Source organism: Globicephala melas, chromosome X, assembly GCF_963455315.2.
Source record: "Globicephala melas chromosome X, mGloMel1.2, whole genome shotgun sequence".
NCBI lineage: Eukaryota > Metazoa > Chordata > Mammalia > Artiodactyla > Delphinidae > Globicephala > Globicephala melas.
In genome coordinates this window covers 42,643,451-42,668,568 of record NC_083335.1, presented here as the reverse complement: position 1 = coordinate 42,668,568, position 25,118 = coordinate 42,643,451, and the positions used below count along the sequence as shown (strand labels likewise).

The 25,118-nt window shown below is 38.5% G+C and overlaps 1 protein-coding gene across 1 annotated transcript in view; it reads right to left on the bottom strand.

The window, feature by feature from the left end:
• NOX1 (NADPH oxidase 1) overlaps positions 1 to 23,123 on the bottom strand; it is a 35,108-nt gene extending 11,985 nt beyond the window's left edge. The window contains 11 exon segments of the mRNA XM_060292447.1: positions 3,098 to 3,260; positions 3,476 to 3,709; positions 4,433 to 4,527; positions 15,658 to 15,790; positions 15,877 to 16,058; positions 16,162 to 16,316; positions 16,651 to 16,727; positions 16,970 to 17,079; positions 19,925 to 19,959; positions 19,962 to 20,019; positions 23,079 to 23,123. Of these exon segments, the coding sequence (XP_060148430.1) occupies positions 3,098 to 3,260; positions 3,476 to 3,709; positions 4,433 to 4,527; positions 15,658 to 15,790; positions 15,877 to 16,058; positions 16,162 to 16,316; positions 16,651 to 16,727; positions 16,970 to 17,079; positions 19,925 to 19,959; positions 19,962 to 20,019; positions 23,079 to 23,123 (1,287 nt within the window).
• Between the last annotated feature and the right edge of the window lie 1,995 nt (positions 23,124 to 25,118).

Sequence of the window (25,118 nt, the reverse complement as noted above, 5' to 3'; positions counted from 1 at the left end):
TCATAGTGGATTAGAGCCCACCCATTTGACCTCATTTGACCTCAGTTACCTACTTAAGGGCCTTATCTCCAAATACAGTCATATTACCAGGTATTGGGGGTTAAGACTTCCACATATTAACTTGAGCAGGACACAATTCAGCTGATAATAGAAGATAAGAGTAATTTAAGCAAGTAAGTAACTGTTGTTTACAGTGAGTTGCTTAAGGATATGAATTTACTCAAGAAAAACAAGAAGAAATTACATAACACTGTACGTTATACAAAGATATTAAATTAATCATCATAACATCCTGTGAGATGGGCATTAAATTATACCAAGCAAGATGAAGCAACTTATCCGGAATTGTATAGTTGGTACTTTCCAGAATTTAAACCAGGTATTTTCCCAGTTCCACTCTATGTTTTATATTCATTTCATTAGTTGAAATGAATTTTGAGTCTTCATTTTGCTTAGTTTCTGAAGTTACATGGGGATAGAATGGAGTTGGATCTTTTCAGTGACATTCACACATGGGGAAGGAAATTGAGTCCAGAAGCTTCAGCAATGTTTCCATGGAGAACACTAACAACAGAACCAGAAACACCGTTATCCTTTTGGTTCAGTGATCTTTCCTGAAGCACTACAAGAATCAATCTTAAGAAGCCCAGTGCTTTCCAAACTTTCACCAATGGGCTCTGTAGGGTCCTCTAACAGTATCTAAGAGACTAACTAGTTTCACATCCCAAGCCACTTAAGACAAGGAGTTCTGATTGTTCTCTGTGAGGAAATAGTGACAATCATAGCTGGTGATTTAGGATAGTTTCTTCAGGGCCCAGGCAAAACCTAATACACAGTAATAATCATTGTTAACTGCATCTTTGACAAGGATTAATCAGGTATCAAAGAGGTCTATAAATTGGGAGAAATTATGATCAAAGAGAAACATAGACCACAGATATTTAATTAATGCTCAATTATTTATGAGTTTAACTTTGGTTAACCTAATTTTCCTTCTTCTAGACAATTTCCAATTCGTCTCCTCAAAGAGACCAGAATAAGCACCTTCCAATACAGGATTTATTGTGTTGCTTTAATTTAAAGCATACAGTGACTTCTACATTCACTCCACCAAGTTTTGCCAGGAGAGAAAAGGAGACGTTATAGTTTGTCTTGAATTAGATATGCCACCATACTTGACTTAGCTCATCCTACTGGAAGCACTTTGAGGGCAGATTCTACAGTCTTGTCTTACATCCTCTACGGAATCAAGCCAAGGGAATCACACACAGTTACAGCTGGAAAAACATTTGTTCTGGGTTAATACTTTTAGCCTTTACCACCAAGACCTTATCACCAAGACCTACCTTTACAGTCTCTAAACAGGAGACCTTCTTGCCTTCCCTTTTCATATTGACTAGGAAGGTAAAGGGAAGAACTGAGAAGTACCCAAAGTCAGCTAGCAGCCAGCACAGATAAATCATCTGTGGAGATATTGTTTCTTTCAAAAGATATAAACATAAGAGGAAGTCCTAGTGTTTGAAGCAACTGTGCATAATAAAATTCCATGAAAACCTAGAAATCCAGATGCAGATCAGTAACATATTGGTTAAATAAGCTGTTATGTTCATGCAATGGACAAGTGTACATACATTAAGAAGAACGAGATACTCTTTTCTATGAGATTCTCTTTTCACTGAACTCATCAGTGCTGCAAACACAATGTTACATAATACTTTTTCTTTAACATTATATCAGGCATCCTCATCTTGTCCTGCATTTATTGCCAGTGTTACTAAAGTCTATCACTTACCTCTTTCTCTTTTAGACATATAATTTCTTCTTATTTTGGAAGCATTCATCAATCCCTATTTTACTCTTTCTTTTAAATTACAAATGAATATTGAATTTTATAAAATATCTTTTGGGGGATATTTCAAGTGATTGTATACTTTTGCTCTCCTTTGACCTTGTTATATGGTAAATTATATTTTGTTATTTTATATTATGCTATTTATTATATATTGTATTATGTTTACTAATGACATTTATTATATTATAATTACATTATTTTTAAGGTAGCATTTTGTTTTAGATAGACAAAACAACCAGTGGGATAGGAAGCATCTTAAAATTAGATGCGAGAGCATAAGGGAATTGAGATTAAAATAAAATTCACATTTTGGATCAGCAGCAAAAATTATTCAACAAAAGTGGGAAAATATGGCTATCATAGAATTACTAAATTCTAGATACAGCAACTAGTTAAAAGTGAAAAAATAATGAAAGTGTAAAAGTATCAGAAACCTGGGAGACTTGAAATAAATTATTCATGAGGAATACCTTTCTAAGATACAAAGAAAAAAGGATACATTTAATTATATAAGAATTAAAATTTTCCTCATGGCAAAATGCACTACAAAGGTCAGAAAACAAGCAAAAGAAATTGGGAAATAAATTTAGAAATGGATATGCCTTCTTTACAACTTTTGAGAGAAGCACATGTTTCTTTTTCCTTTAACCTGTTACGTGGGTATTAATCTATAATGTAAGTGCATGGTTCCTTTCCTTTAACCTGTAATGTGAGATTTAATCTATATGGTAAGTGCATGGTTCCTTTCCTTTCATCTGTAATGTGAGCGTCAACATGGGGCACTGTTTCCAAGCACAGACTTTGGATGTTCCTGTACTGGTCCCGTCACTGACCATCCACAAAAACTTACAAATGTTGCTTTACTTTCCTGGGGGTTAGAGTCTTAGCTAAGAAATGGAAGCAAAATAGAACTTTCCCCCAGGGATGACAGAAGGTTTAAAGGAGTAAATATGTAAGTGACTTGGCACAGTGCCTAGTACAAGAGAGATCAATATAAGTACTTACCAATTTTTTAAAGAGACACATGAAAGAAATAAAATGTGGTGATTTCAAAAAAAAAAAAAATGAAGACCCAGTTCTTATGGTAAGTCTGTAGAAGCGGATGCCTTGGCAGGGAGAAGTGATCACTCACTCTCATAACTCCAGGGAGGGGTTACTCTCTTACCAGTTGTAAAGAGCTTAGCCCATGAAAGCAATGGACCTATCAGGCCCAGACCAGATGAAAAGTGGTATTCGGGAGCATACCGTTTGTGGTTTGAGGTTGTGATTTGCATTCCGGAATTTGTACCAGATGGATTTCAAGATGGAAGCAAAGGGGGTGACCCCAATTCCTGCTCCGACCAACACAGCCACTTCATACTGGAAGACATCCTCACTGACAGTGCCAAAGGGACCATCCACCTTGATCCTGGCAGAAGGCAAAAAACAAAGGGCAAGTGAAGTCTCACTTCCACCCACAACCTCAAAAATCCTCCCAGAGGCAGAGCTGTTCCACAGCTGATTGCTACCTGTTTATTTTAATCATACTCCATTGTACCAGACTTAAGTTTCAATGCGGAATTGCTTTCTCTTTTCTGCTTGTCTGCTTTCTGGTCTGGGTCTCTGCTGCTCTTAAGGACCTACCTGGGAACTGGTGAATTCTGTTGTTCAAAAGCCCTTATGAGATTTTCTGTCCAGTCCCCCACTGCTCAGATATGAATGGAAAATAAGTCCTCCTCTGGAGCAGAGGTCAGGGTAAAGGGATGCCACTCCAGGTAAGAGACTGAGGGGCAATTAACAAAAATATACTGTCCCACTTCCATGCTGAAGCCATTTTTGTGCATCTGCAATTCCAAAACTTTGGATGGGTACATGACCCATCCTATGAATAAAGCACAGAGGCCAAAGGAGGCAAATTCAAATGGCGACAGGAGCAGGCAGATAAGGTAAATAAGTAAAGCTGGAGAGCTGGTGATGGCCGTAAATTGCGAACACAAGTCTTTTCTAAAGGGGCAGCAGTTACCAAGTCCAGACAATGGTCATACTACGGAGCCAAGACTCAGCATTGTCAGGTTGCCTGATTCTTCAAGAGAAACCAGAAATGCCACTTTAAACAACTGAAGCATGGTTGATTTACAATATTGTGTTAGTTTCAGGTGTACAGCATAGTGATTCAGTTATTATTTTCAGATTATATTCCATTATAGGTTATTGCAAGATATTGAATATAATTCCCTGTGCTGTAACTGGGTAGATTGGAAAAGCAACAAGAAATGCCACTTTTTCAATGTGAAAGCCTCCATCCAGATTTCTAAATGTTAGCAACCAATTTGACTTTCTAAACAATCAGGGTGTGTGCCAAACAAAATATGTCTGTGGGCTAGATATGGCGCAGACTGCCTGTTTGCAGCTTCTGACATAGACCCAAGCTGATGATTTCTGCCAAACCTCTCTTTCCAGCTCTGTCCAGCTCTGGAGGAACTCAAATATATTGCCCTCAAATTCTTTTTTATTCCTGTCAAGGTGACAATGTGGCAATTTATTTCTATAATCAGGAAGAACACAGCTCTTAGCAGAGCAAGAAGAAAGTGCATATTCTTTACCTTGGTAATCACAACCTTCTGCTGGGAGCGATAAAATCGGAGAATCCTTTCAAAGATGTAAATAATGACTGGTGTAAGGATCCACTTCCAAGACTGCACACAGAGACAATAAAAAGTGAGGTTACACATTAATCTCTTCTCTAGGATTTGTTTGTGTAGCAGTTCATTCCTTCATTCAATAAATATTTACTGAGTTCTCTGACATGTATCATTATTAAGCTGCTAATTTCACCAAAGTTTGAAGACGGAAATGGAAAGGAGTAATCCACAATGGTTTTGTTTGCTAATCTGTTACTCATAAAGCAGATCATTTCCTGAAATTTTACAGGTCTCACCAGGAAGCAAGAGAAAAGCACAGAAATAAAATACATGGTAATTATATATATTCTTAAATAATATTTAAAGTTTAATTTTAAGAAGCTAAGACTATCTTCCAGGACAACTTGTCCAATCTGAAAAACCAACAGAGAAGGTAGATGTGAAACAGCAGCAGATGATTCAAAACAAAACAAAACAAAAAGGGAAAGTGTGTGGCTGACACTACTGGTAACAGTAATACATAAAACTTGGTATTTATCCATCACCTCTTTTTTCAGGTGCTCAAAACATCTAACATAGTAAAACACTTTTTATCTTGTCTACTTTTTTTAAAAGCAGTCTCTCTATCCCTGAGATCTTCTCAAAGGCAGCAGTTTGCTTCTTTATGCACAGGAGCTACTAAAAATGTATTTCCTAGCAGTGCTAAGTCATGTTCTTTTTTGTCCAACTGCTCAATCACAATACATTGGAACTGTGTGGAATGAGGTTTCTTATGCTGTTTCAGGCAAGATACTTTCTTGGGTATCTCTGGGGAGGAAAGGGGCAGAGACGGGGACAGTAAATCGAAGAGTGGGTATAATACAATTTGATGCTACTTCTTATTTGGGAAAAATCCCCAGCTGAATTCAGAAGACATGAAAAAAATATATTTAAGAAGTGACTAGGACTTCCCTGGTGGTCCAGTGGTTTGGACTCCATGCTTCCAGTGCAGGGGGCACGGGTTTGATCCCTGGTCGGGGAAGTTCCGCATGCTGTGGGGTGTGGCCAAAAGTAAATTAAAAAAAAAAAAAGTGGCTAATCACCAATGTGGGAAAAAAATGTTAGCTTTGAAAGTAATCAGAGAAAATGAATATTAAAACAAAATAGTATTTTAGCATCTCAAATTGGAAAACAGTTTCAAACAATAATTCCCACCATTAAGTGGGATGCAGGGAAATAGACACATTCACATGTGCACCTGGGGGAAGTACAAATAAGTAGCATCTTCCCAGAGAGCAATTTGGCAAAACATCTCAACAGCCTTGAAAGCATTCCTTCTCTTTGACACAGGAATTTTACTTCTAGGAAATGGAGCATAAAATAATAATTAAGGTGTGCACAAAGTATATGAGTATAGTCATGACCCCTTATTTACTAAGAAAAAATGACAAAAATGGCATATCGGACTCCTCTGGTGGCACAGTGGCTAAGAATCCACCTACCAATGCAGGGGACACGGGTTCGAGCCCTGGTCTGGGACGATCCCACATGCCGTGGAACAATTAAGCCCGTGCGCCACAACTACTTAGCCTGCGCTCTAGAGCCCGCGAGCCACAACTACTGACCCCTTGTGCCACAACTACTGAAGCCCACGTGCCTAGAGCCCGTGCTCTGCAGCAAGAGAAGCCACAGCAGTGAGAAGCCCACGCACCGCAACGAAAAGTAGCTGCTGCTCGCCGCCACTAGAGAAAGCCCGCGTGCAGCAACAAAGACCCAATGCAGCCATGAATAAATAAATAAATTTATTAAAAAAGAAAAAAGTGGCATATCATACAGACTTTTTTTTGGCTAATACCAAACTGTCTTTTCTTAATTTTTATTTATTTTTTTGTATTGAGATATAATTGACATATAACATATTAGTTTCATGTGCACAACATAATGATTCAATATTTTTATATATTGCAAAATGATCACCACAATAATTCTAGTTAACCTTTCTCACCATGCATGGCTACAAAAAATTTTTTTTTCTTGTGATGAGAAATTTTAAAATCTACTTTCTTGGCACCTTTCAAATATGCAGTAGAGTATTATTAATTATAGTCACCATGCTGTACATTAGATCCTCAGGACATTTTATAACTGGAAGTTTGTACCTTTTCACTACCTTCACCCATTTCGCCTATACCCCAACCCCTGCTTCTGGTAACCACCAATCTGTTCTCTGTATCTATGAGCTTTTTTTTTTTTAGAGTCCATATATAAGTGACATCATACAGTATTTGTTTTTTTCTGTCTGACTTATTTCATTTAGCATAATACCCTCATGGTCATTAAAAATGATCATGTAGGAAAAAATGACAAAAATGGTATAACATATGGCATTTTTAAAACAAATTCTTCAGGGACTTCCATGGTGGTCCAGTGGTTAGGACTCCACACTCCCAATGCAGGGGACATGGGTTCAGTCACTGGTCGGGATTGAAGATCCCTCATGCTGTGTGGTGCAGCAAAAAAAAAAAAGTTTCAGTAGAATACTTGACAATATAGGAAAAGATCCATGATATAGACTAAAGGAAAAAAGTTATTACTTCTAGGTGATAAAATTCTGTGAAATTTTAATTTTCTTCTAAATATTTTTTTTTTTTTTTTTTTTTTTTTTTTTTTTGCGGAGCACAGGCTCAGCGGCCATGGCTCACGGGCCCAGCTGCTCCGAGGCATATGGGATCTTCCCAGACTGGGGCACAAACCGGTGTCCCCTGCATCCGCAGGTAGACTCTCAACCACTGCGCCACCAGGGAAGCCCTCTTCTAAATATTTTTCTGTGTTTTCCAAACTTTCTACAATAAGCATGTATTATTATTATTATTATCATTTTTTTTTTTTTTTTTTGCGGTACGCGGGCCTCTCACTGCCGTGGCCTCTCCCGTTGCGGAGCACAGGCTCCGGACGCACAGGCTCAGCAGCCATGGCTCACGGGCCCAGCCGCTCCACAGCACATGGGATCCTCCCGGACCAGGGCACGAACCCGTGGCCCCTGCATCGGCAGGCAGACTCTCAACCACTGCGCCAGCAGGGAAGCCCCAGCATGTATTATTTTTATAATTTTTAAATGGGGAGAATGTGGAGAGAGTATTTTTGTTGTGTTTATGGAAGAAACAAACCAATACATTCAAACAGATGGCAAAACCGGTATTCTCTCCCTTGTGGTATTACATGACGATTCAAAGCAACCCCTGAGTTCTCAGTATACCTCCAAATAGGCCAACTATACCTTTATCTCAGGTAATAGATAGGAAAGGGATAGAAGCTGATGTGCAAGGTAAGACAGGGGATTAACTGCCTTAGCTAGTAAGGGACTAGTCAAGCGTTATAACTTCTTGTCTTTAAGGACCTCTTACTGGTCAAATAATATAAAAGGTGTCTGGTCATAGCCTACAAGTTCCACTGACTTTAGAAATGAAATGTGCTATTAACATATATCAGGTATGTCCTTTTAAAATTATTTTTAAAATAGGTAATACACGTACATGTCACAAAATTCAAAAGTACAAAAGGGTATACAATAAAAAGTAAATCTCCCTTCCACTGCTCCCCCCAGCTCCCCAAGGCAGTCAGTATTATTATTTTGTGAATCCTTTTGGAGAATATGCATTTAAATGATAATATTACATTAAGTATAAATGGTAGCAGAGCATACATACTGCCCTGACTTTTTTTCATTTAACATCTTAGAGACTGGTCCATATTCATATCTAGAAAGCTACCTTTTTATTTTCAATGGTTACAGAGTATGCCATTGTAGGAAAGTCCCGTAATTTAACTAGTCCCCTATTGATGGGCACTTATTTCCAATCTTTTGTTCTACCAAGCAATGCTACAATGAATAACCTAATACATGTAATTTAACACATTTGCAAGCATATTTTAGATGCTCACCAGCAATGCTTGAGAGCATTACCAACACAGCACATGAGCAAACTCTTTGATCTTTGCTAATCTGTTAGGTTTATTACTGTGATTACTCTGTTCATATCTTCTACATCTTTTTTTTTAATCAGGTTGTTAGGCTTTTTCTTATTGATTTCTATATTTGTATATTAGGAAATTAATTCATGGTCTGTGAACTGTAAATACTTTTCCTACTCAGTAATTTGTTATCTGTCTTTATTTATGATGGATTTTTTTGCCATAAAAAAAATATATATATGGATGGATAGATGGAGAGAGGGAGGGAGAGAATAAATAAATTTGAATAAAAATATGTATTTTCTTTCCTTTTCTGGCTTCGAGCTTTTTAAAAATATTATTTAGAATATTTTTACTAACACTCCAGTATTAGAAAAAAATCCCATGTGGTCTTAGGGTGCTTTTATGATTTCTTTCATTTTTTTCAACATTTAAATCCTTGATCCATGCATCCTTGACCATATTTTACTGTAAAGTGTGGAATAAAGAGACAGCTTTTTTCCCTAGATGTCTATCCTATTATTGTAAAGAAAAGTATTGAATAATGTATCTTTTTTCCCAACTGATTTGAAATGTCAACTTTAGGGGATTTTCTTTCTTTCTTTCTTTTTTTAAAAATTAATTTTTGGCTGTGTTGGGTCTTCATTGCTGTGCGTGGGCTTTCTCTAGTTGCAGCAAGTGGGGGCTACTCTTAGTTGTGTTGCGCGGGCTTTTCATTGTGGTAGCTTTTCTTGTTGCAGAACACAGGCTCTAGGCACGCAGGCATCAGTAGTTGTGGCACGTGGGCTCAGTAGTTGTGGTGCATGGGCTTAATTGCTCTGCGGCATGTGGGATCTTCCCGGACCAAGGCTTGAACCCATGTCCCCTGCATTGGCAGGCGGATTCTTAACCATTGCACCACCAAGGAAGTCACAGGGGATTTTCAAAAAACATTTTTCTCTTTCTACATGAGGACAGAGCTATTGCTCTTAATTCTGCATATGATTTAAAGACTTTAATCATCCTCAGAGCACTTTAAGACACCACAAATCAACCTTTCCCTTCCATTTCTTCCTCAATCTAACATATTTCATGAACAAGCAAAGGTAAAGCGTAATATCCATGGTACTTATCTTGAGTCACACCTTAAGTTCCCTGGAATCCAGTTTATTGATCATCCACTATCTAACAATAAATTCCAGGCATGTTCTTACAATACCAAAGAAAGTCAACTTCAAGAATGGTTTAAAAAATAAATTGAGGGGGCTTCCCGTGTGGCCTCTGCCAATGACATATGACAAAATAGGGCACTAAGCTCCCCGAGCCTCAGGTTCCCCATCCAGGAGTTGAGGAGCAAACCTTCCTTCAGACGCTTCTTGTTGGTATTTTATGAAATCACAAGGCAGCGGGCTGTGGCCAAGATGGTGAAGTAGGAAAACCCTGAGCTTGCCTCCTCCCACATGCACACAAACATTACAAATATTTACAGAGCAACTATCTATGAGAATGACCTAAAGACCAGCAGAAAAGATTTTCCACAGCTAAAAATATAAAGAAATAACCAAAACGAGATGGCTAGGAGGGGTGGAGTTGTGTTATAGTCAAGACCCATACCCCCAGGTGGGTGACCCACAAACGGGAGGATGATTACAATTGCAGAGGTTCTCCTGAAGGAGGGAGGGGTCTGAGGCCCACATTGGGCTCCCCAGCCTGGGGTTTTGCACAAGCCCCTGAAATTTTGACTTTGAAAGCCACTGGGGCTTACTTTTGGGAGGCCCAGAGGGCTGTGAGAAATAGAGTCTCCACTCTTAAAGGGTATATACAAAATCTCACATGCTCTAGGACCCAGGGCAGAAACAGTCGTTTGAAAGGAGCCCGGGTCAGACCACCTGCTGATCTTGGAGAGCCTCCTGGAGAGGCAGGAGGTCATTGGAGCCCAACCTCTGGGATACAGATACTGGTGGCAACCATTTGGGGGAGCTCGTTCTACCACTAGAACACTGGTGTTGGCAGGTGCCATTTTGGAGTCCTCCCTCTAGCCTATTAGTGCTGGGAGCTTACCCACCCACCAGAGAGCTGGCATTGGAGCTCCCCCAGCTGCAAAGACAGTCACACTGGGACATGGTCCCACCCAACAGCAAGCTGGCACCAGCCCTAGGACCCCCAGACTATGAAGGCAGCCACATAGGGACCCAGCCACCCAGCAGGTTGGCAGTCACTACAAGAGGCAGGGCCTGGCAGCCAATGTGGCCAGAGGCCAGTCATGCTTACCAGTATGCCCATAGTAGTCAGCCTCATCACAACAGAAGAGCCCATGCAGCTCACATAGGCGGCACCCATACAGCATATAGCTCTGGTGATCAGAGGGGAGTGTGCTACTGGGCCCCATAGGATGTCTCCTACATAAGGCCACTTCTCCAAGATCAGGAAATGTAACTGACCTATCTAATACATAGAAATAAACAGACAATTAAGCAAAACGGGGAGACAAAGGAATATCTTCCAGACAAATGAACAAGACAAAACCCCAGAAGAACTAGGCAAAGTGGAGATAAGTAATCTACCTGATAAAGAGTTCAAGGTAATGATCACAAAGATGCTCAACACACTCAGGAAAATAAAAAATGAACACTGAGAAGTTTTAACAAAGAGTTAGAAAATATAAAGTAGAACCAAAGAAATAAAATAAAATAACTGAAATAAAAAATACACCAGAAGGAATCAACAGTAGATTAGATGATACAGAGGAACAGATCAGCACACTGGAAGACAGAGTAATGGAAATCACTGAAGCTAAACAGAAAAAAAATAATTTTTAAATGAGGAGAAAAAAAATGATATAAGTCTATATTGACCTGAAAAGATGCTCAAGATATATGGTTTTCTTGAAAATCAGGAATCAAACAAGTACTACAGAATTGTTCCATTATTAAAAACAACAAAAAACTAGATACATATGTCTGAATATGTATGTATATTAAAAAGCCTATAAGAATAAAAAAATGAGGAAAGCTTAAGAGACTTCTGGGACCACTTCAAGCATGCTAACATTTGCAATATAGGGGTCTCAGAGAAGTAGAGAGAGAGAAAGGGGCAGAGAACTTATCTGAAGAAATAATAGCTGAAAACTTCCCTAACCTGGGGAAGGAAGCAGACATCCAGGTCCAGGAGGCACAGAGAGTCCCAAACAAGATGAACTCAAAGACATCCACACCAAGACACATTATAATTAACATGGAAAAATTAAAGATAAAGAGAGAATCTTAAAAGCAGCAAGAGAAAAGGAACTAGTTATGTACAAGGGAACTTCCATAAGACTAGCAGGTAACTTTTCAGCAAAAACTTTGCAGGCCAGAAGGAAGTGGCACTATATATTCAAAGTGATGAAAAGAAAAAACCTACAACCAAGAATACTCTACCTGACAAGGCTATCATTCAGATTTGAAGAAGAGATAAAGAGTTTTACAGTCATGCAAAAGCTAAAAGAGCTTAGCACCAGTAAAGATCAGAGTGGAAACAAATGAAATAGAGACTGAAGAAAAATCAGTGAAACTGAGAGCTGGTTCTTTGAACAGATAAACAAAACTGATAAACCTTTAACCACACTCATCAAGAAAAAAAGAGTGGGCCTAAGTAAATGAAATCAGAAATGAAAGAAGAAAGTTACAACTGATACCACAGAAATATAAAAGATCATAAGAGATTACTACAAAAAATTATTATATGCTAATAAAATGGACAATCTAGAAGAAATGGATAAATTCCTAGAAACATACAATCTCCCAGGACTGAATCAGGAAGAAATAGAAAATATGAACAGACTGATTACCAGTAATGAAATTGAATCAGTAGTAAAAAAAAAAGCCTCCAAACAAACAAAAGTCTAGGACCAGATGACTTCATAGGTGAATTCTGCTAAACACCTGAAGACGAGTTAGCACCTACCTTCTCAAATTATTCCAAAAAATCAGAGAAGAAGGAACAATTCTGAATGCATTCTGTAAGGCCAGCATCACCCTAATACCAAAACCAGGCACCACAAAAAAAGAAAGTTACAAGCCAATATCACTGGTAAACATAGATGCAAAAATCTTCAACAAAATACTAGCAAACAGAATCCAACAACACATTAAAAGGATCATACACCATCGTCAAGTGGGACTCATCCTAGGGATGCAAGAATGGTTCAATATCCGCAAATCAATCAATGTGATACACCACATTAACAAACTGAAGAATAAAAATTATATGATTATCTCAATAGATGCAAAAGAGCTTTTGATAAAATTCAACATCCATTTATGATAAAAACTCTTAACAAAATGTGTATAGAAGGAACATGCCTCAACAAAATAAATGCCATATATGACAAATCTACAGCCAGCATCATACTCACTGGTGAAAACCTTAGAGTATTTTCTCTAAGATTGGGAACAAGATGAGGATGCCCACTCTCGCCACTTTTATTCAACATAGTATTGGAATTGTTAGCCACAGCAGACAAGAGAAATAAATAAAAGGTATCCAAATTGGAAAGAAAGAAGTAAAGCTGTCACTGTTTGTAGAAGACATAATAATGTGTAGAGAAAACTCTAAAGACACCACCAAAAAAATATTAGAATAAATTAATTGAGTAAAGTTTCAGGGTATGAAATTAATATACAGAAATCTGTTGTGTTTCCATACACTAAAAATGAACTATCAGAGAGAGAAATGAAGAAACAATCCCATTTACAATGGCATCAAAAAGAATAAAACACCTAGGAATAAATCTAAACAAAGAGGTATAAAAACCTATACTCAGAAAACTATAAGACATTGATGAAAGAAATTCAAGAGGACACAATACATGGGAAGATATACTGTGCTTATGGATTGGAAGAATTATTATTGCTAAAAAGACCATACTACCCAAGGCAATCTACAGATTCAATGCAATCCCTACACCAAAATACTAATGGCATTTTTTGCAGAACTAGAACAAATAATTCTAAAATATGTATGGAAACACAAAAGACCCTGGATAACCAAAACAGTCTTGAGAAAGAAGAACAAAGCTAGAGCTCCCAGGTTTCAAACTACACTACAAAGCTACAGTAATCAAAATCCCTACCAAAATACTAACGGCATTTTTTGCAGAACTAGAACAAGTAATTCTAAAATATGTATGGAAACACAAAAGACCCTGAACAACCAAAACAGTCTTGAGAAACAAGAACAAAGCTAGAGCTCCCAGGTTTCAAACTACACTATAAAGCTACAGTAATCAAAAAAGTATGATACTGGCATGAAAATAGACACATAGGTGAATGGAGCAGAATAGAGAGCCCAGAAACAAACCCAAACTTAGATGGTCAATTAATCTATGACAGAGGAGGCAAGATCATACAATGGGGAAAAGATAGCCTCTCTAATAAATGGTGTTGGGAAAACCAGACAGCTACAGGGAAAAGAATCAAATTGGACTATTCTCTTACACTATAAATAAAAATAAACTCGAAATGAATTAAAGACTTCAATGTAAGACCTGAAACCGTAAAATTCCTAGTAGAAAACAGGCAGTATGCTCTTTGACATCAGTCTTAGCAATATTTTTTTGATATGTCTCCTCAGGCAAGGGAAACAAAAGCAAAAATAAACTAATAGGACTATATCAAATAAGAAGCTTTTGCACAGTGAAGGGAACTATCAACAAAACGAAAAGACAGCCTACTGAATGGGAAAAGATATTTGCAAATGATATATCCAATAAAGGGTTAATATCCAAAATATACAAAGAACTCATATAACTCAACATCAAACAAACAACTCAATTAAAAAATGGGCAGAGGACCTGAATAGACATTTTTCAAAAAAAGACATACAGATGGCCAACAGACACATGAAATGATGCACAATATCACTAAATCATGAGAGAAATGCAAATCAAAACCAAAATGAGATATCACCTTACACTTTTCAGAATGGCTATTATAAAAAAGACAACAATTAAGTGTTGGTGAGAATGTGGAGAAAGGGGAATCCTTGTGCACTGTTGGAGGGAGTGTAAATTGGTGCAGCCATTATGTAAAACAGTATGGCAGTTCCTCAAAAAATTAAAAATAGAATTATCATAGGAGCTAGCAATTCCACTTCTGGGTACAGCTGACCCTTGAACAACGTGAGTTTGAACTGCACATGTCCATTTATATTCAGATTTTTTTCAATAAATACATACTATAGTACTACAAGATCTGTGGCTCATTGAGTCTGCTGATGCCAAAACGTGGATACAAAGGCCAGCTGTAAAGTTATACACAGATTTTTGTCTTTCCAGGATTGTCACTCCTAACCCCTGAGTTGTTCAAGGGTCAACTGTATTTTTCCAAAGTAAACAAAAACACTAATTTGAAAAGATATACGCATCCCTATGTCCATTGCATCATTATTTACAATAACCAAGATATGGAAGCAACCAAGTATCCATTGATAGATGAATGGATAAAGAAAATGTGACATATATATATATATATATATATAAAATGGAATATTATATATATGTACTTACATAATAGAATATTACTCAGCCATAAAATAGAATGAAATCTTGCCATCTGTAACAACATGGACAGATCCTGAGGGTATTATGCAAAGTGCAATAAGTCAGAGAAAGACAAATACCTTATGATTTCACTTACACGTGGAATCTAAAAAACAAAACAAATGAATAAACATAACAAAACAGAAAGAGACTCGTAGATACAGAGAAGAGACTGGTGGTGTCAGAGGGGAGATGGAGGGGGGCAATGAGTGAAATAGGTGAGAGAGATTAAAAGGTACAAACTTTCAGTTATAAAATAAGTCAAAGGGGTGTAATGTACAGCATGGAGAATATAGTCAATAATATTTTAATAACTTTGTATGGTGACGGATGGTAACGTATTATGGTGATCATTTTGTAATGTATAAAAATACCAAATCACTCTGTTGTACACTTGAAACTAATATAATATCGTAAGTCAATTATACTTCAATTTTAAAAAAAAGAAAAAAAGTTGAACTCAGAAACAGAAAGTAGTAAGGGGCTGGAAGGTGGGGGAAATGGGGAGATGCTGGTCAAAGGGTACAAGCCTTCAATCAGAAGATGAATAACGTATAGCATATGTCCTCCATAGGAGCCGGCACCAGGCTGAGCTAATAATGGTTATCATAAGAAGAGTAATAATAACAATAACAGCTCCTAACAAGAATCTACTATCCTTGTCCTGGTCTTACCTCAGCGGGGAGCCCTTCAAATTGGGGAGGCTTGCAGTGGGAGTCAGGATCGTTCCACTTCTCAAAAAACTCTGCACACTTGTGAGGATGATTCTCATCCATGTTCTTTTCTGTTTGATCCCGGACAAGTCCACTGAGACAGACAAAAAGACAATATGTGGCAAAGAATTACGCAAGGTCAGGAACTGGGGCATGAAAATGGGAGTTTGAGGACCTTACCCAAGGCCATGAATCCCTAAGCCAATGAAGTACATGATAAAAATATGGTGTGTATACCAGAAGACCTCAGAATAACTCTTCCGGATAAATTCCATAGCTAAAGTCACCATGAGAACTAGAGCTATTGTGATGATCCCTCCAGTGACACCAGCAATGTGGGTGAATGTCACATACTCCATTGTCTATGAAAGTAGAAATTTCAGCCTGACACAATGTCCACCAGGGACACCATGCCTTTCCTGCTCATGACCAGATTCCAGATGCTTTGCCCTTGAGTCAACTCACCGTGTTTGAGGACTGGATGGGATTTAGCCAAGAATTTTTCTCCTGATGAGATAGGTTGGAGAGAATGGAAGCAAGGGATCCATCTGTGGCCTGTCGGCTTCTGCTATATCGTTCAAAGTTAAACAGGTGTGTGGTGATGTGAATAGCTAAATGAAAAGATGGAAAGGAATGTGAGAGTTGTCTCAGAAACATCATGGCAGGCATGCCCCACTAGAAGAGGAGGATCCTATATATAGTGCCAAGCAGAATGGTGAGTCCACAGAAGGTGCCCAATAATGATTACAGAGAGAACAAGATCTTTTTTATAATCACTCTGTCCCCAAAGGAATAGAATGTAAATTCCATGAAAGCAGGTTTAGAATACTGCCTGGCAAATAATGCCATGTGTTCAATAAATATATTTTGAATGTTTATATGCATGGATGAATGAAACTAGATTCTGAATGTCCAGGAGCCTGCAGTTTCATCGTTTGCCCCAGTTACCCAGTAGGGAGATTATATATGCCACCAGCTTGTGGAAGGTGAGGTTGTGATCCAGTTGCTTTCCCAGGGTGTGCCTACAAAACAACAAATGTAAAATGATCAAGATCGGGTGTATCCAGGCAGCTTTATGAAATTCGCTAACCCATAACCAACATGTCTTACATAGAGTGTGCCAATACACACCCACTCTTGCTCACCCCCTTGGTTACCAAAGGAGACCTCTGGCTTCCATTCCTAGGGGCTTGGTGTTGAGCTGTCCTACTGAGACGTCAAGAGTCTCTTGTCTTTAATGTGAAAGTTGACCTACAATTGGCTGGGACTCAGTGAGCAGGTGCCTCTCGGGAAGGACAGCAAATTTCGACACATGGGAAGCAGGATCAGCATGCTGTTAAAATGCAAACTGCAAGCAGAGGCTTGGGCCCAGGCCAATGCCAACTAGAACAGAGGAGAGAAGAAACCATTAGCTGCTTCATCTCCTCATCTTGTAGGTGAGCATGGGCCCAGTCCACTTGCCTGAGACCTGGACAATCAGTCCAAAATCTCTGTTTACAAATGACAGAAAATTTGCTGAACTTAACATTGAATTGAGAAATCCTCATGACAGTGGTTTGGAAATGTTTGACTATATATTTATCAATATGAAAGAGAACAAGATTTAATGTTAACAAATAAATTATATGAATATAATACTTTACAAGGTTTTTAGCTTAATACACTCAATTATGATTTTAGTTTGTCACTTGTAAAACAATCTTGAAGATCATATATATTTTATTTGCACTTTAAATAAAGCTTAGATATTTTGAGTTATAATTACAGATGGTAACTATTTTTCCTCTTTTCTATATTTTCTAATGTTGCAATTATATGCATGTAATAATCATGTAATAAAAACCATAAAAATTAACCATTTATATTTAAGATCTCTTTAATAATTGAATAAAATGGGCAAAACGAATGAACCCCTCAGAGCAAAAATTTTAAACTTAGGTAGAGATTTGAGAAGGGAGAACTTCTAAGAACAAAATTTCAAACTGATTTCCTTGGGTGGCCAGGCAGCATACATCAAGATCAATCTGATCCAACAGTAGAAGCTGCTAGAAAAGGAGACAAGGAATCAGTGCTTCAAAGAAGTATTGAGCCCAGAAATAGGCTTGATTAGTATAGGCTAGACAGAATATATTCAACTCTGTGGTAGCTAATTCCGACTTCTCTCCTCAGCTGTACAACTGGTCTCTGAGTCAGCTCCTTGGGATTGCAGACAATGGGGTGTGACAATTTCACAGCAGCAGTGAAGGTGGTGGCAGCAGCCAGGCAATTTTTGTTCACTTCAGCTGACTGGTCAGCCTTACATGTATGCCTGTCAATGACTTGCTAAAAGAATATGAGATAGAGTTAACAATTTCTCGGCCTTTTTCTAATTATCTTTTCGGCACAAAAACTATTTTTCCATACAACCTAAACCCGGGACAACGTGACATTGGTTTAATAAGCCAGGTCAAGATCTGCCTACCATCCATAATGGCTTACAATGTCAGGCAGTGCAATGAACATGAGCTGCCCTACTGTTTTCCATTTCTGACTCTTCCACACGACCTGTGTTTTCTCCCTCTGCTGAGTCACACTCCAACTGTTTTTGGTAGAGACGGCCTGTTCTATTTCTGAGTAAATTTTCTCTGCTCAACTCAAATATCCTGCATTTCCACATTGGTTTCCACTGCTTGCTTATTTGAGTCACAGAGGTTCCTTAAAGCTAAAATTGACAAGTGACTTGAAGAACATAGGACTACAATTTCACAGCTACATATTCTGTGGAGGCTATCTGTATGGGATGAATTCTTTTTTTTTTTTAACACTTCTTTATTGGAGTATAATTGCTTTACAATATTGTGTTAGTTTCTGCTTTATAACAAAGTGAATCAGCTATATGTATACATATATCCCCATATCCCCTCCCTCTTGTGTCTCCCTCCCACCCTCCCTATCCCACCCCTCTAGGTGGCCACAAAGCACCCAGCTGATCTCCCTGTGCTATGGGGCTGCTTCCCACTAGCTATCTATTTTACGTTTGGTAGTGTATATATGTCCATGCCACTCTCTCACTTTGTCCCAGCTTACCCTTTCTCCTCCCCATGTCCTCAAGTCAATTCTCTACAGCTGCATCTTTATTCCTGTCCTGCTCCTAGGTTCTTCAGAACCATTTTTTTTAGATTCCATATATATGTGTTAGCATATGGTATTTGTCTTTCTTTTTCTGACTTACTTCACCTAGTATGATAATCTGTAGGTCCATCCATTTTGCTGCAAATGGCATTATTTCATTCTTTTTTATGGTTAATATTCCGTTGTATATGTGCCACATCTTCTTTATCCATTCATCTGTCAATGGACACCTAGGTTGCTTCCATGTCCTGGCTACTGTAAATAGAGCTGCAATGAACATTGTGGTACATGAGTCTTTTTGAATTATGGTTTTCTCAGGGTATATGCCCAGTAGTGGGATTGCTGGGTCGTATGGTAGCTCTATTTTTAGTTTTTAAGGAACCTCCATACACCAACGTGCCATACCCACCCCCACCCTTCCTCTTCTGTCCTTGATCTGCTCCTTCCCCAGCCTTCTCCAACCTGTTACTCTGACCTGACCCCACCTTTTATACAGGCCTTGAATTTGGCAACACCACCCACTTCACAAAACCCCCCACCCCAAGTATCCCTCTTGTTTGATAGGTATTTTTCTGTGAGATCAGTCCACAGTGGTGGTTTTCAACTTGTTCATTTATTTGTTTTCAACCAAACTCTTTCTTAAAATCATAAGCAGGAATCCATAAGACAGATAAAGGTTGCTTTGGTTGAAGTAGAGACACTGCCCAGTTAGCCTTCCCCTCACACCCTGTAGGGATACCTGAATTTCTGTGGAAACCAGTTTGAAAATTGCTCAATATTTCTTTACTGTGTATTTTCATTATTGAGTCTGGGGAGTGTGCCCTGGACAGGTCTGGCAGATTTAATGAACAAAAATACAGATGCCTAGCTAAATTTGAACTTCAGATTTTTTTAAAATGAATAATTTTCTAATATTGTCTCATGCAATATGTAGAATAACTTATAGCCCCCCCAAAAAAATTTGTTATTTTTCTGGAATTCAAATTTACCTGGGCATCCTGTATTTTTTTTCTGGCAACTCTAACTCTAGGCGAAATGAGGGCATTGGGTCTCAAAGAAGCCAGCGTCAGAGATAAGAAAAAACAGAGATTCCCCACATCACAACTGTGATACTCACCCCCAGGATTTGTCTTGTGTAGTAGTACTTGTTACCTTCTCAAATGACAGGAAGGCATGCACAAACAGGAAAACATTCAGCCCCAAACAAGCAGCCTAGAGAAAGAAAAATTAAGCAAGGGATAAAGTGAAATTTGGGTACAGGAAAGAGTAGATAAGGGGTAGAAAATAGTGTTACCATTTGGCTATTTTGTGTTTATCTGTTTTCATTTTGGGGGTGGTGGGTGTGCCACACAACATGTGGAATCTTAGCTCCCCAACCAGGGATAGAACCCCTGTCCCCTGCAGTGGAAATGCAGAGTCCTAACCACTGGACCGCCAGGGAATTCCCATATCTGTTTTCATTTTAAATGAGTCAACTTACTCTGAGTCAGTTAGGACTTCAAGACATGCATTAGATGCTAATGACCAGGGTCAGCACATCAAGGCTCATAGACCAAATCTATCTCACCACCCGTTTTGTACAGCCTACAAGCTAAGAATGGTTGCTATATATTGTTGTTTTCACATTTTTAAATGGTTGGAAAAAATCAAAAGAAGAATATATTTCATGACGTGAAAATTATATGAAATTCAAATTTCAGTATCTATAAATACAGTGGTATTGGAACTTAGCCACACCTACTTATTTCTGTATTGTTTATAACTGCTTTTGTGATTCAATGGAAGTGTTGAGTAGTTGTGACAGAGAACATATGGACTGCAAAGCCTAAAATATGTACTACCTAGCTCTTGACAGAAAACATTTGCCAACTTCTGGATTGGAGCGTTCAAACTATTGCACCTATAAGAAGGCAATACGTGAATAAATGGATTTCTAAAGAAATAGAAAATAAATTTAACATCTGTGACAATACCCATCTGAAGGGACTAAACCATTCCAGATGGGCCTGCCTCTTTAATATACTTTCCTGACATACACTTTCCTGTTTTTAGATTGTGATTCTTTTTTCAAATTAACCTATCATTGCTTTGGACTCATTTGAGCTCTTAAGACTTCTTTTGTCTGTCCCAAGATCTGTCTCTACATTGGCAAAGAGGGAAATTTGGAACCTACCGTCCATTTCCTTGGAGAACAACCAGGTGGGCTTTAGCCCAAGCTTGAAGGTGCTAGTCTGTAATTGATCAGGATTCTAGGGCACTGGGATGCCTCTGATATATATCCATGGCCCCAGGATGGTCCAGAACCATCTCAGCCCCACAGGTAGAGGGCCTTTAGCCTGAAACATGGCCCATTCAGATTCCCTAGATCTGGACCACTCACACACCTCTGGCATCATAACATAGTGATTCGAAGTGTGATATTGGAGTCAAACTCCTTGGGCTCAAATTCTAGCTCCACCACTTTCTAGCTCTGTAATCTTAGATCTGTGATTTAACTTTTCTGAACCTCAATTTCTTCACCTATAAAATGCGGACAATAACTATATCTACCCCACAGCAATGCTGTGAGGCTTACATGCAATAATGTATGTGAAGTGATTAATACAGTGCTTGGTGCATAGTAGAAGCTCAATAAATTCTGCCTGTGTCAACACCAGACTGGCTTTACCAATCAATTTCTTCCTGCATTCTTTGCCCACACACCCTTTCCAGAGTTGTGTGTCTTCCAGAGATCATTTGACCTTAATGGAAAAAGAGAGGTGAAAGCCACAGATACTTCAAGAGTTCAGAAGACAAAGGAGAGAAGCTTATTTAGAGGGAGCAGAAATATTTCAGAATCTGAGAGGGACACAGAGGTAAAGACCTCTGTGTCAGCACATCATCAACTGTAGGTAAGATGAATGATGAAATACAGTGACATCTGAGAGTAAGGAATTCCATTCCCCACCTTGACTATAATTTCCTCCACTATGAATGGAAAAGAAAGAGTAGAAGACCTGGCAGGAAGAGTAAAAATATTTTTGGGGGTAATTTATTTTTCATTAAAATAATAGTTCAAAGGAGTGTATGTCAGAGATAACAAGAAGTCTGAGCCTGCCAGTGGGATTGGTGCAAGGTGAAAAATCAAAGCTAGTTACATCATCATCACCACCAGGGGTGATGAACTCTCCAAGCAAAACCTAAGAGAGGGATAAAAAATGCAGAGGATTTTAGACCTAGAAACACACTTATATCTAATCTAGTTTTCATCAATCCCCCCACCACCCACACACAGGTGACCTGAAGGCTAGAGAGGATAAATAATTTGATCAAGGTCACTCAATTAATAGCAGAACTGAAACTAGAGTTCAGTTAGAGAGTGCATTAGAAGGGGATTGTGCATATGTGGTGTGGTAAAGGCATTCTGGCTTGAACCCTGGGGAGCTAGCTTTGAGTGATGGCTCTGCAATCAATTCACTGTGTGATGTCTAGGTCTTATTTTCCCTTATAAAATCAAAGAGTTGGTTTGGTTCTGCACTACGCAAAGCTGTAGCCACTAAGCACATGCGGCTACTAAGCACATGAAATATGCCTAGTTTTAATTGAGATGTGCTGTAAGTATTAAATACACATCGGATTTCAAAGACTTAGTAAAAATAAAAGAATATAAATTATCTCATTAATATTTTCATATTGATTACAGGTTGAAAGGATAACTTTTTGATATATTGGATTAAACAAGATATATTACTGGAAATTAATTTCACCTATTTCTTACCTTTTTCAATTGTCTAGGTATTAGACAATTTTTAAATTACATATGTGACGTTACATTATATTTCTAGTGGACAGCACTGGACAATAATCTCTAAGATCACTTATATCTCAAACATTCAATTTTATTATTTCTTGATGTGAGCAATATAAGAAGAATGGAGAGAAATGAATGCTCCATGGCACTAGTTAGAAGTGAAATGGAAGAGAAAAAGAGAAGACAAAAAATGAAAACAGACTGAAATTCCAAATACTTGTGGTTTATATTTTTGTCTCTTTACCAATCAATTTCTGGAGTTGGACTTTTTTCCTTTTCTAAAATGCTGAAATATATCATACACAGAAAAGTATATAAAACATATATGTAATCCTAGAGTTGGACCTTTCAGCTGATAACTGGCCTTGATGAGCTCAATATTGGCATGGAATCTTTCCCTTTCAAGCAACTTCACAAATATTAACAAACATAATGTCTCCTTACTCTAAGAGTAATTATTAGAAAGTGAAACATCACTTACCAGAAACAAAACTGAGAACCAATGGTTAACCACCCAGTTTCCCATTGTCAAGTGGTGGTTTGGAGCCTCTGTAGGCAGCAGGGAAGATTCAGCAACTTGGATTCTGGAGAGATTCTTCAGGGTTGGCACCTCTGTCCAGCTCAGGGACTGTGAATCTTTAATATGTGAAAGATGCACACCTACCCACAAAGCTTTCAGGAATGAATACATGCACTCTGCCTTCCTCCTCTGGTCAGAACTATGTTATCAGCTTTGGTAGACCAGCCCTACCTATAAGTACCACAGGTGTTTTCCCTGGTGGGGTTTTATCCCTTCAGGAAATAACAATCTTCTTGGGTGAGAATGTTCTCTCCCATCAACTTATCAACATGATTTAATGTGAGGCATTGTCTTCCTTGATAAGACATTCGCTAAGGCTTCTCATAAGGAAGATTTTAGGCTGAGGCTATAAACAGATGATCTCAGGAAAAGCAGGGCAGAACGCACGCATGTTAAGGAAGCTGCTTTAAGGTGGGCTTTCAGAAGAGCTGCTGCAGCTGCCTGCTGCAATTTGGACCTCAGCCTGGCTAGCTCAGAAACTTTGTTTACCAGTTCTCCTGGAAGATGATCTGGCTCTGGGGAGCGCTTGACTGGTTGGAAGGACAAGTGAAAAGAATGGCCACATAAAACAAAAGAAAATTTAGCAGGTACAAATGAACACCTCGGTCCAAAAAAAACAGAGGCAAAGTATTCCAAACGAGAGAGGTGATTGTATTCTAGTATGATGGATTAGCTAGAGTTGTGTGTTCAGTTCTGGGCACTGATATTTTTCCTTTTCTAAAATGGTGAAATATACACAGAAGAATATATAAAACATATATATGTAATTTAAAAATAATTTTAAGGAATGAATAACTATGTACTCAGTACCCAGGTTTAAAAAATTGAATATTTACTTCCAGTATCTTAAAGTCCTCTCTGTGTCCCTCTGTGATCATGATTTCCCTTCTTCCCCAGTCTCTCCCCCATCAGATGTAACTACTATCCTGAAATTTGGAGTAATCATTGACCTGTTTTTCTCTACAGTTTTACTAACTAAATGCATTCCTAAACAACATATTGTTTAGTTTTTCCTGTTTTTGAACCTCTAAGTAAATGGAATCTAACTGTTTGTATGTATATATGCTCCTGTGATTTGCTTCTTTCACTCAACATTGTGTCTCTGAGATTCATACATGTTGGTACATGTAGTTCCCACAGTTTGCGGGATCTCATTTCCCAGAGCAGGGATTGAACCCGGGCCATGGCATTGAAAGCCTGGAATCCTAACCACTAGGCCACCAGGGAACTCCCAGTTGAGCATCTTTTAATTCAACTGTTGGCCATTTGAGTGAGTTTTCTTCTTTGAGAGGTGCCTAGTCTAGCTTCTGGCCTTCCTTCCTTCCTTTCTTTCTGGTGTGATTTCCCAAGTCTTTATTGTGTGGTTACAGAGGATGTGGAGATTGGTTTCAGGAGTTTTGACATGGTGGGAAAGACGTCGTATTCCCTGAGCTCTTCAATGTGTCTGTAGGTTTCACAGTGCTTGGCTCTGCATCCTTGTTTGGCCACCTTACACCAAAAGACTAAGTTTTGGAAATCAAAAGTTCAACCTGGCTTCAGCCCCTCTTGCAAAGGTGATAGTATGAACTTGTTTCTTTCATTTTTTCTTCTCTTTCTTTTTCTTGATGTTTCATCTTTTGTCCCGTCTCATTATGGTTCCTTCTCTATATTTTTAATTGTAGAAGATCTTTTCTGCTAGTCTTTTGTTCTTCTGATCAATAATTTCTCTGTAAATAATTGTAATTTTGGTGTGTCCATGGGAGGAGGCAACATATGTATATGTATAACTGATTCACTTTGTAATAAAGCAGAAACTAACACACCATTGTAAAGCAATTATACTCCAATAAAGACGTTAAAAAAATGAGCATGAGGGCTTCCCTGGTGGCGCAGTGGTTAAGAGTCCGCCTGCCGGTGCAGGGGACACGGGTTCGTGCCCCGGTCCGGGAAGATCCCACATAC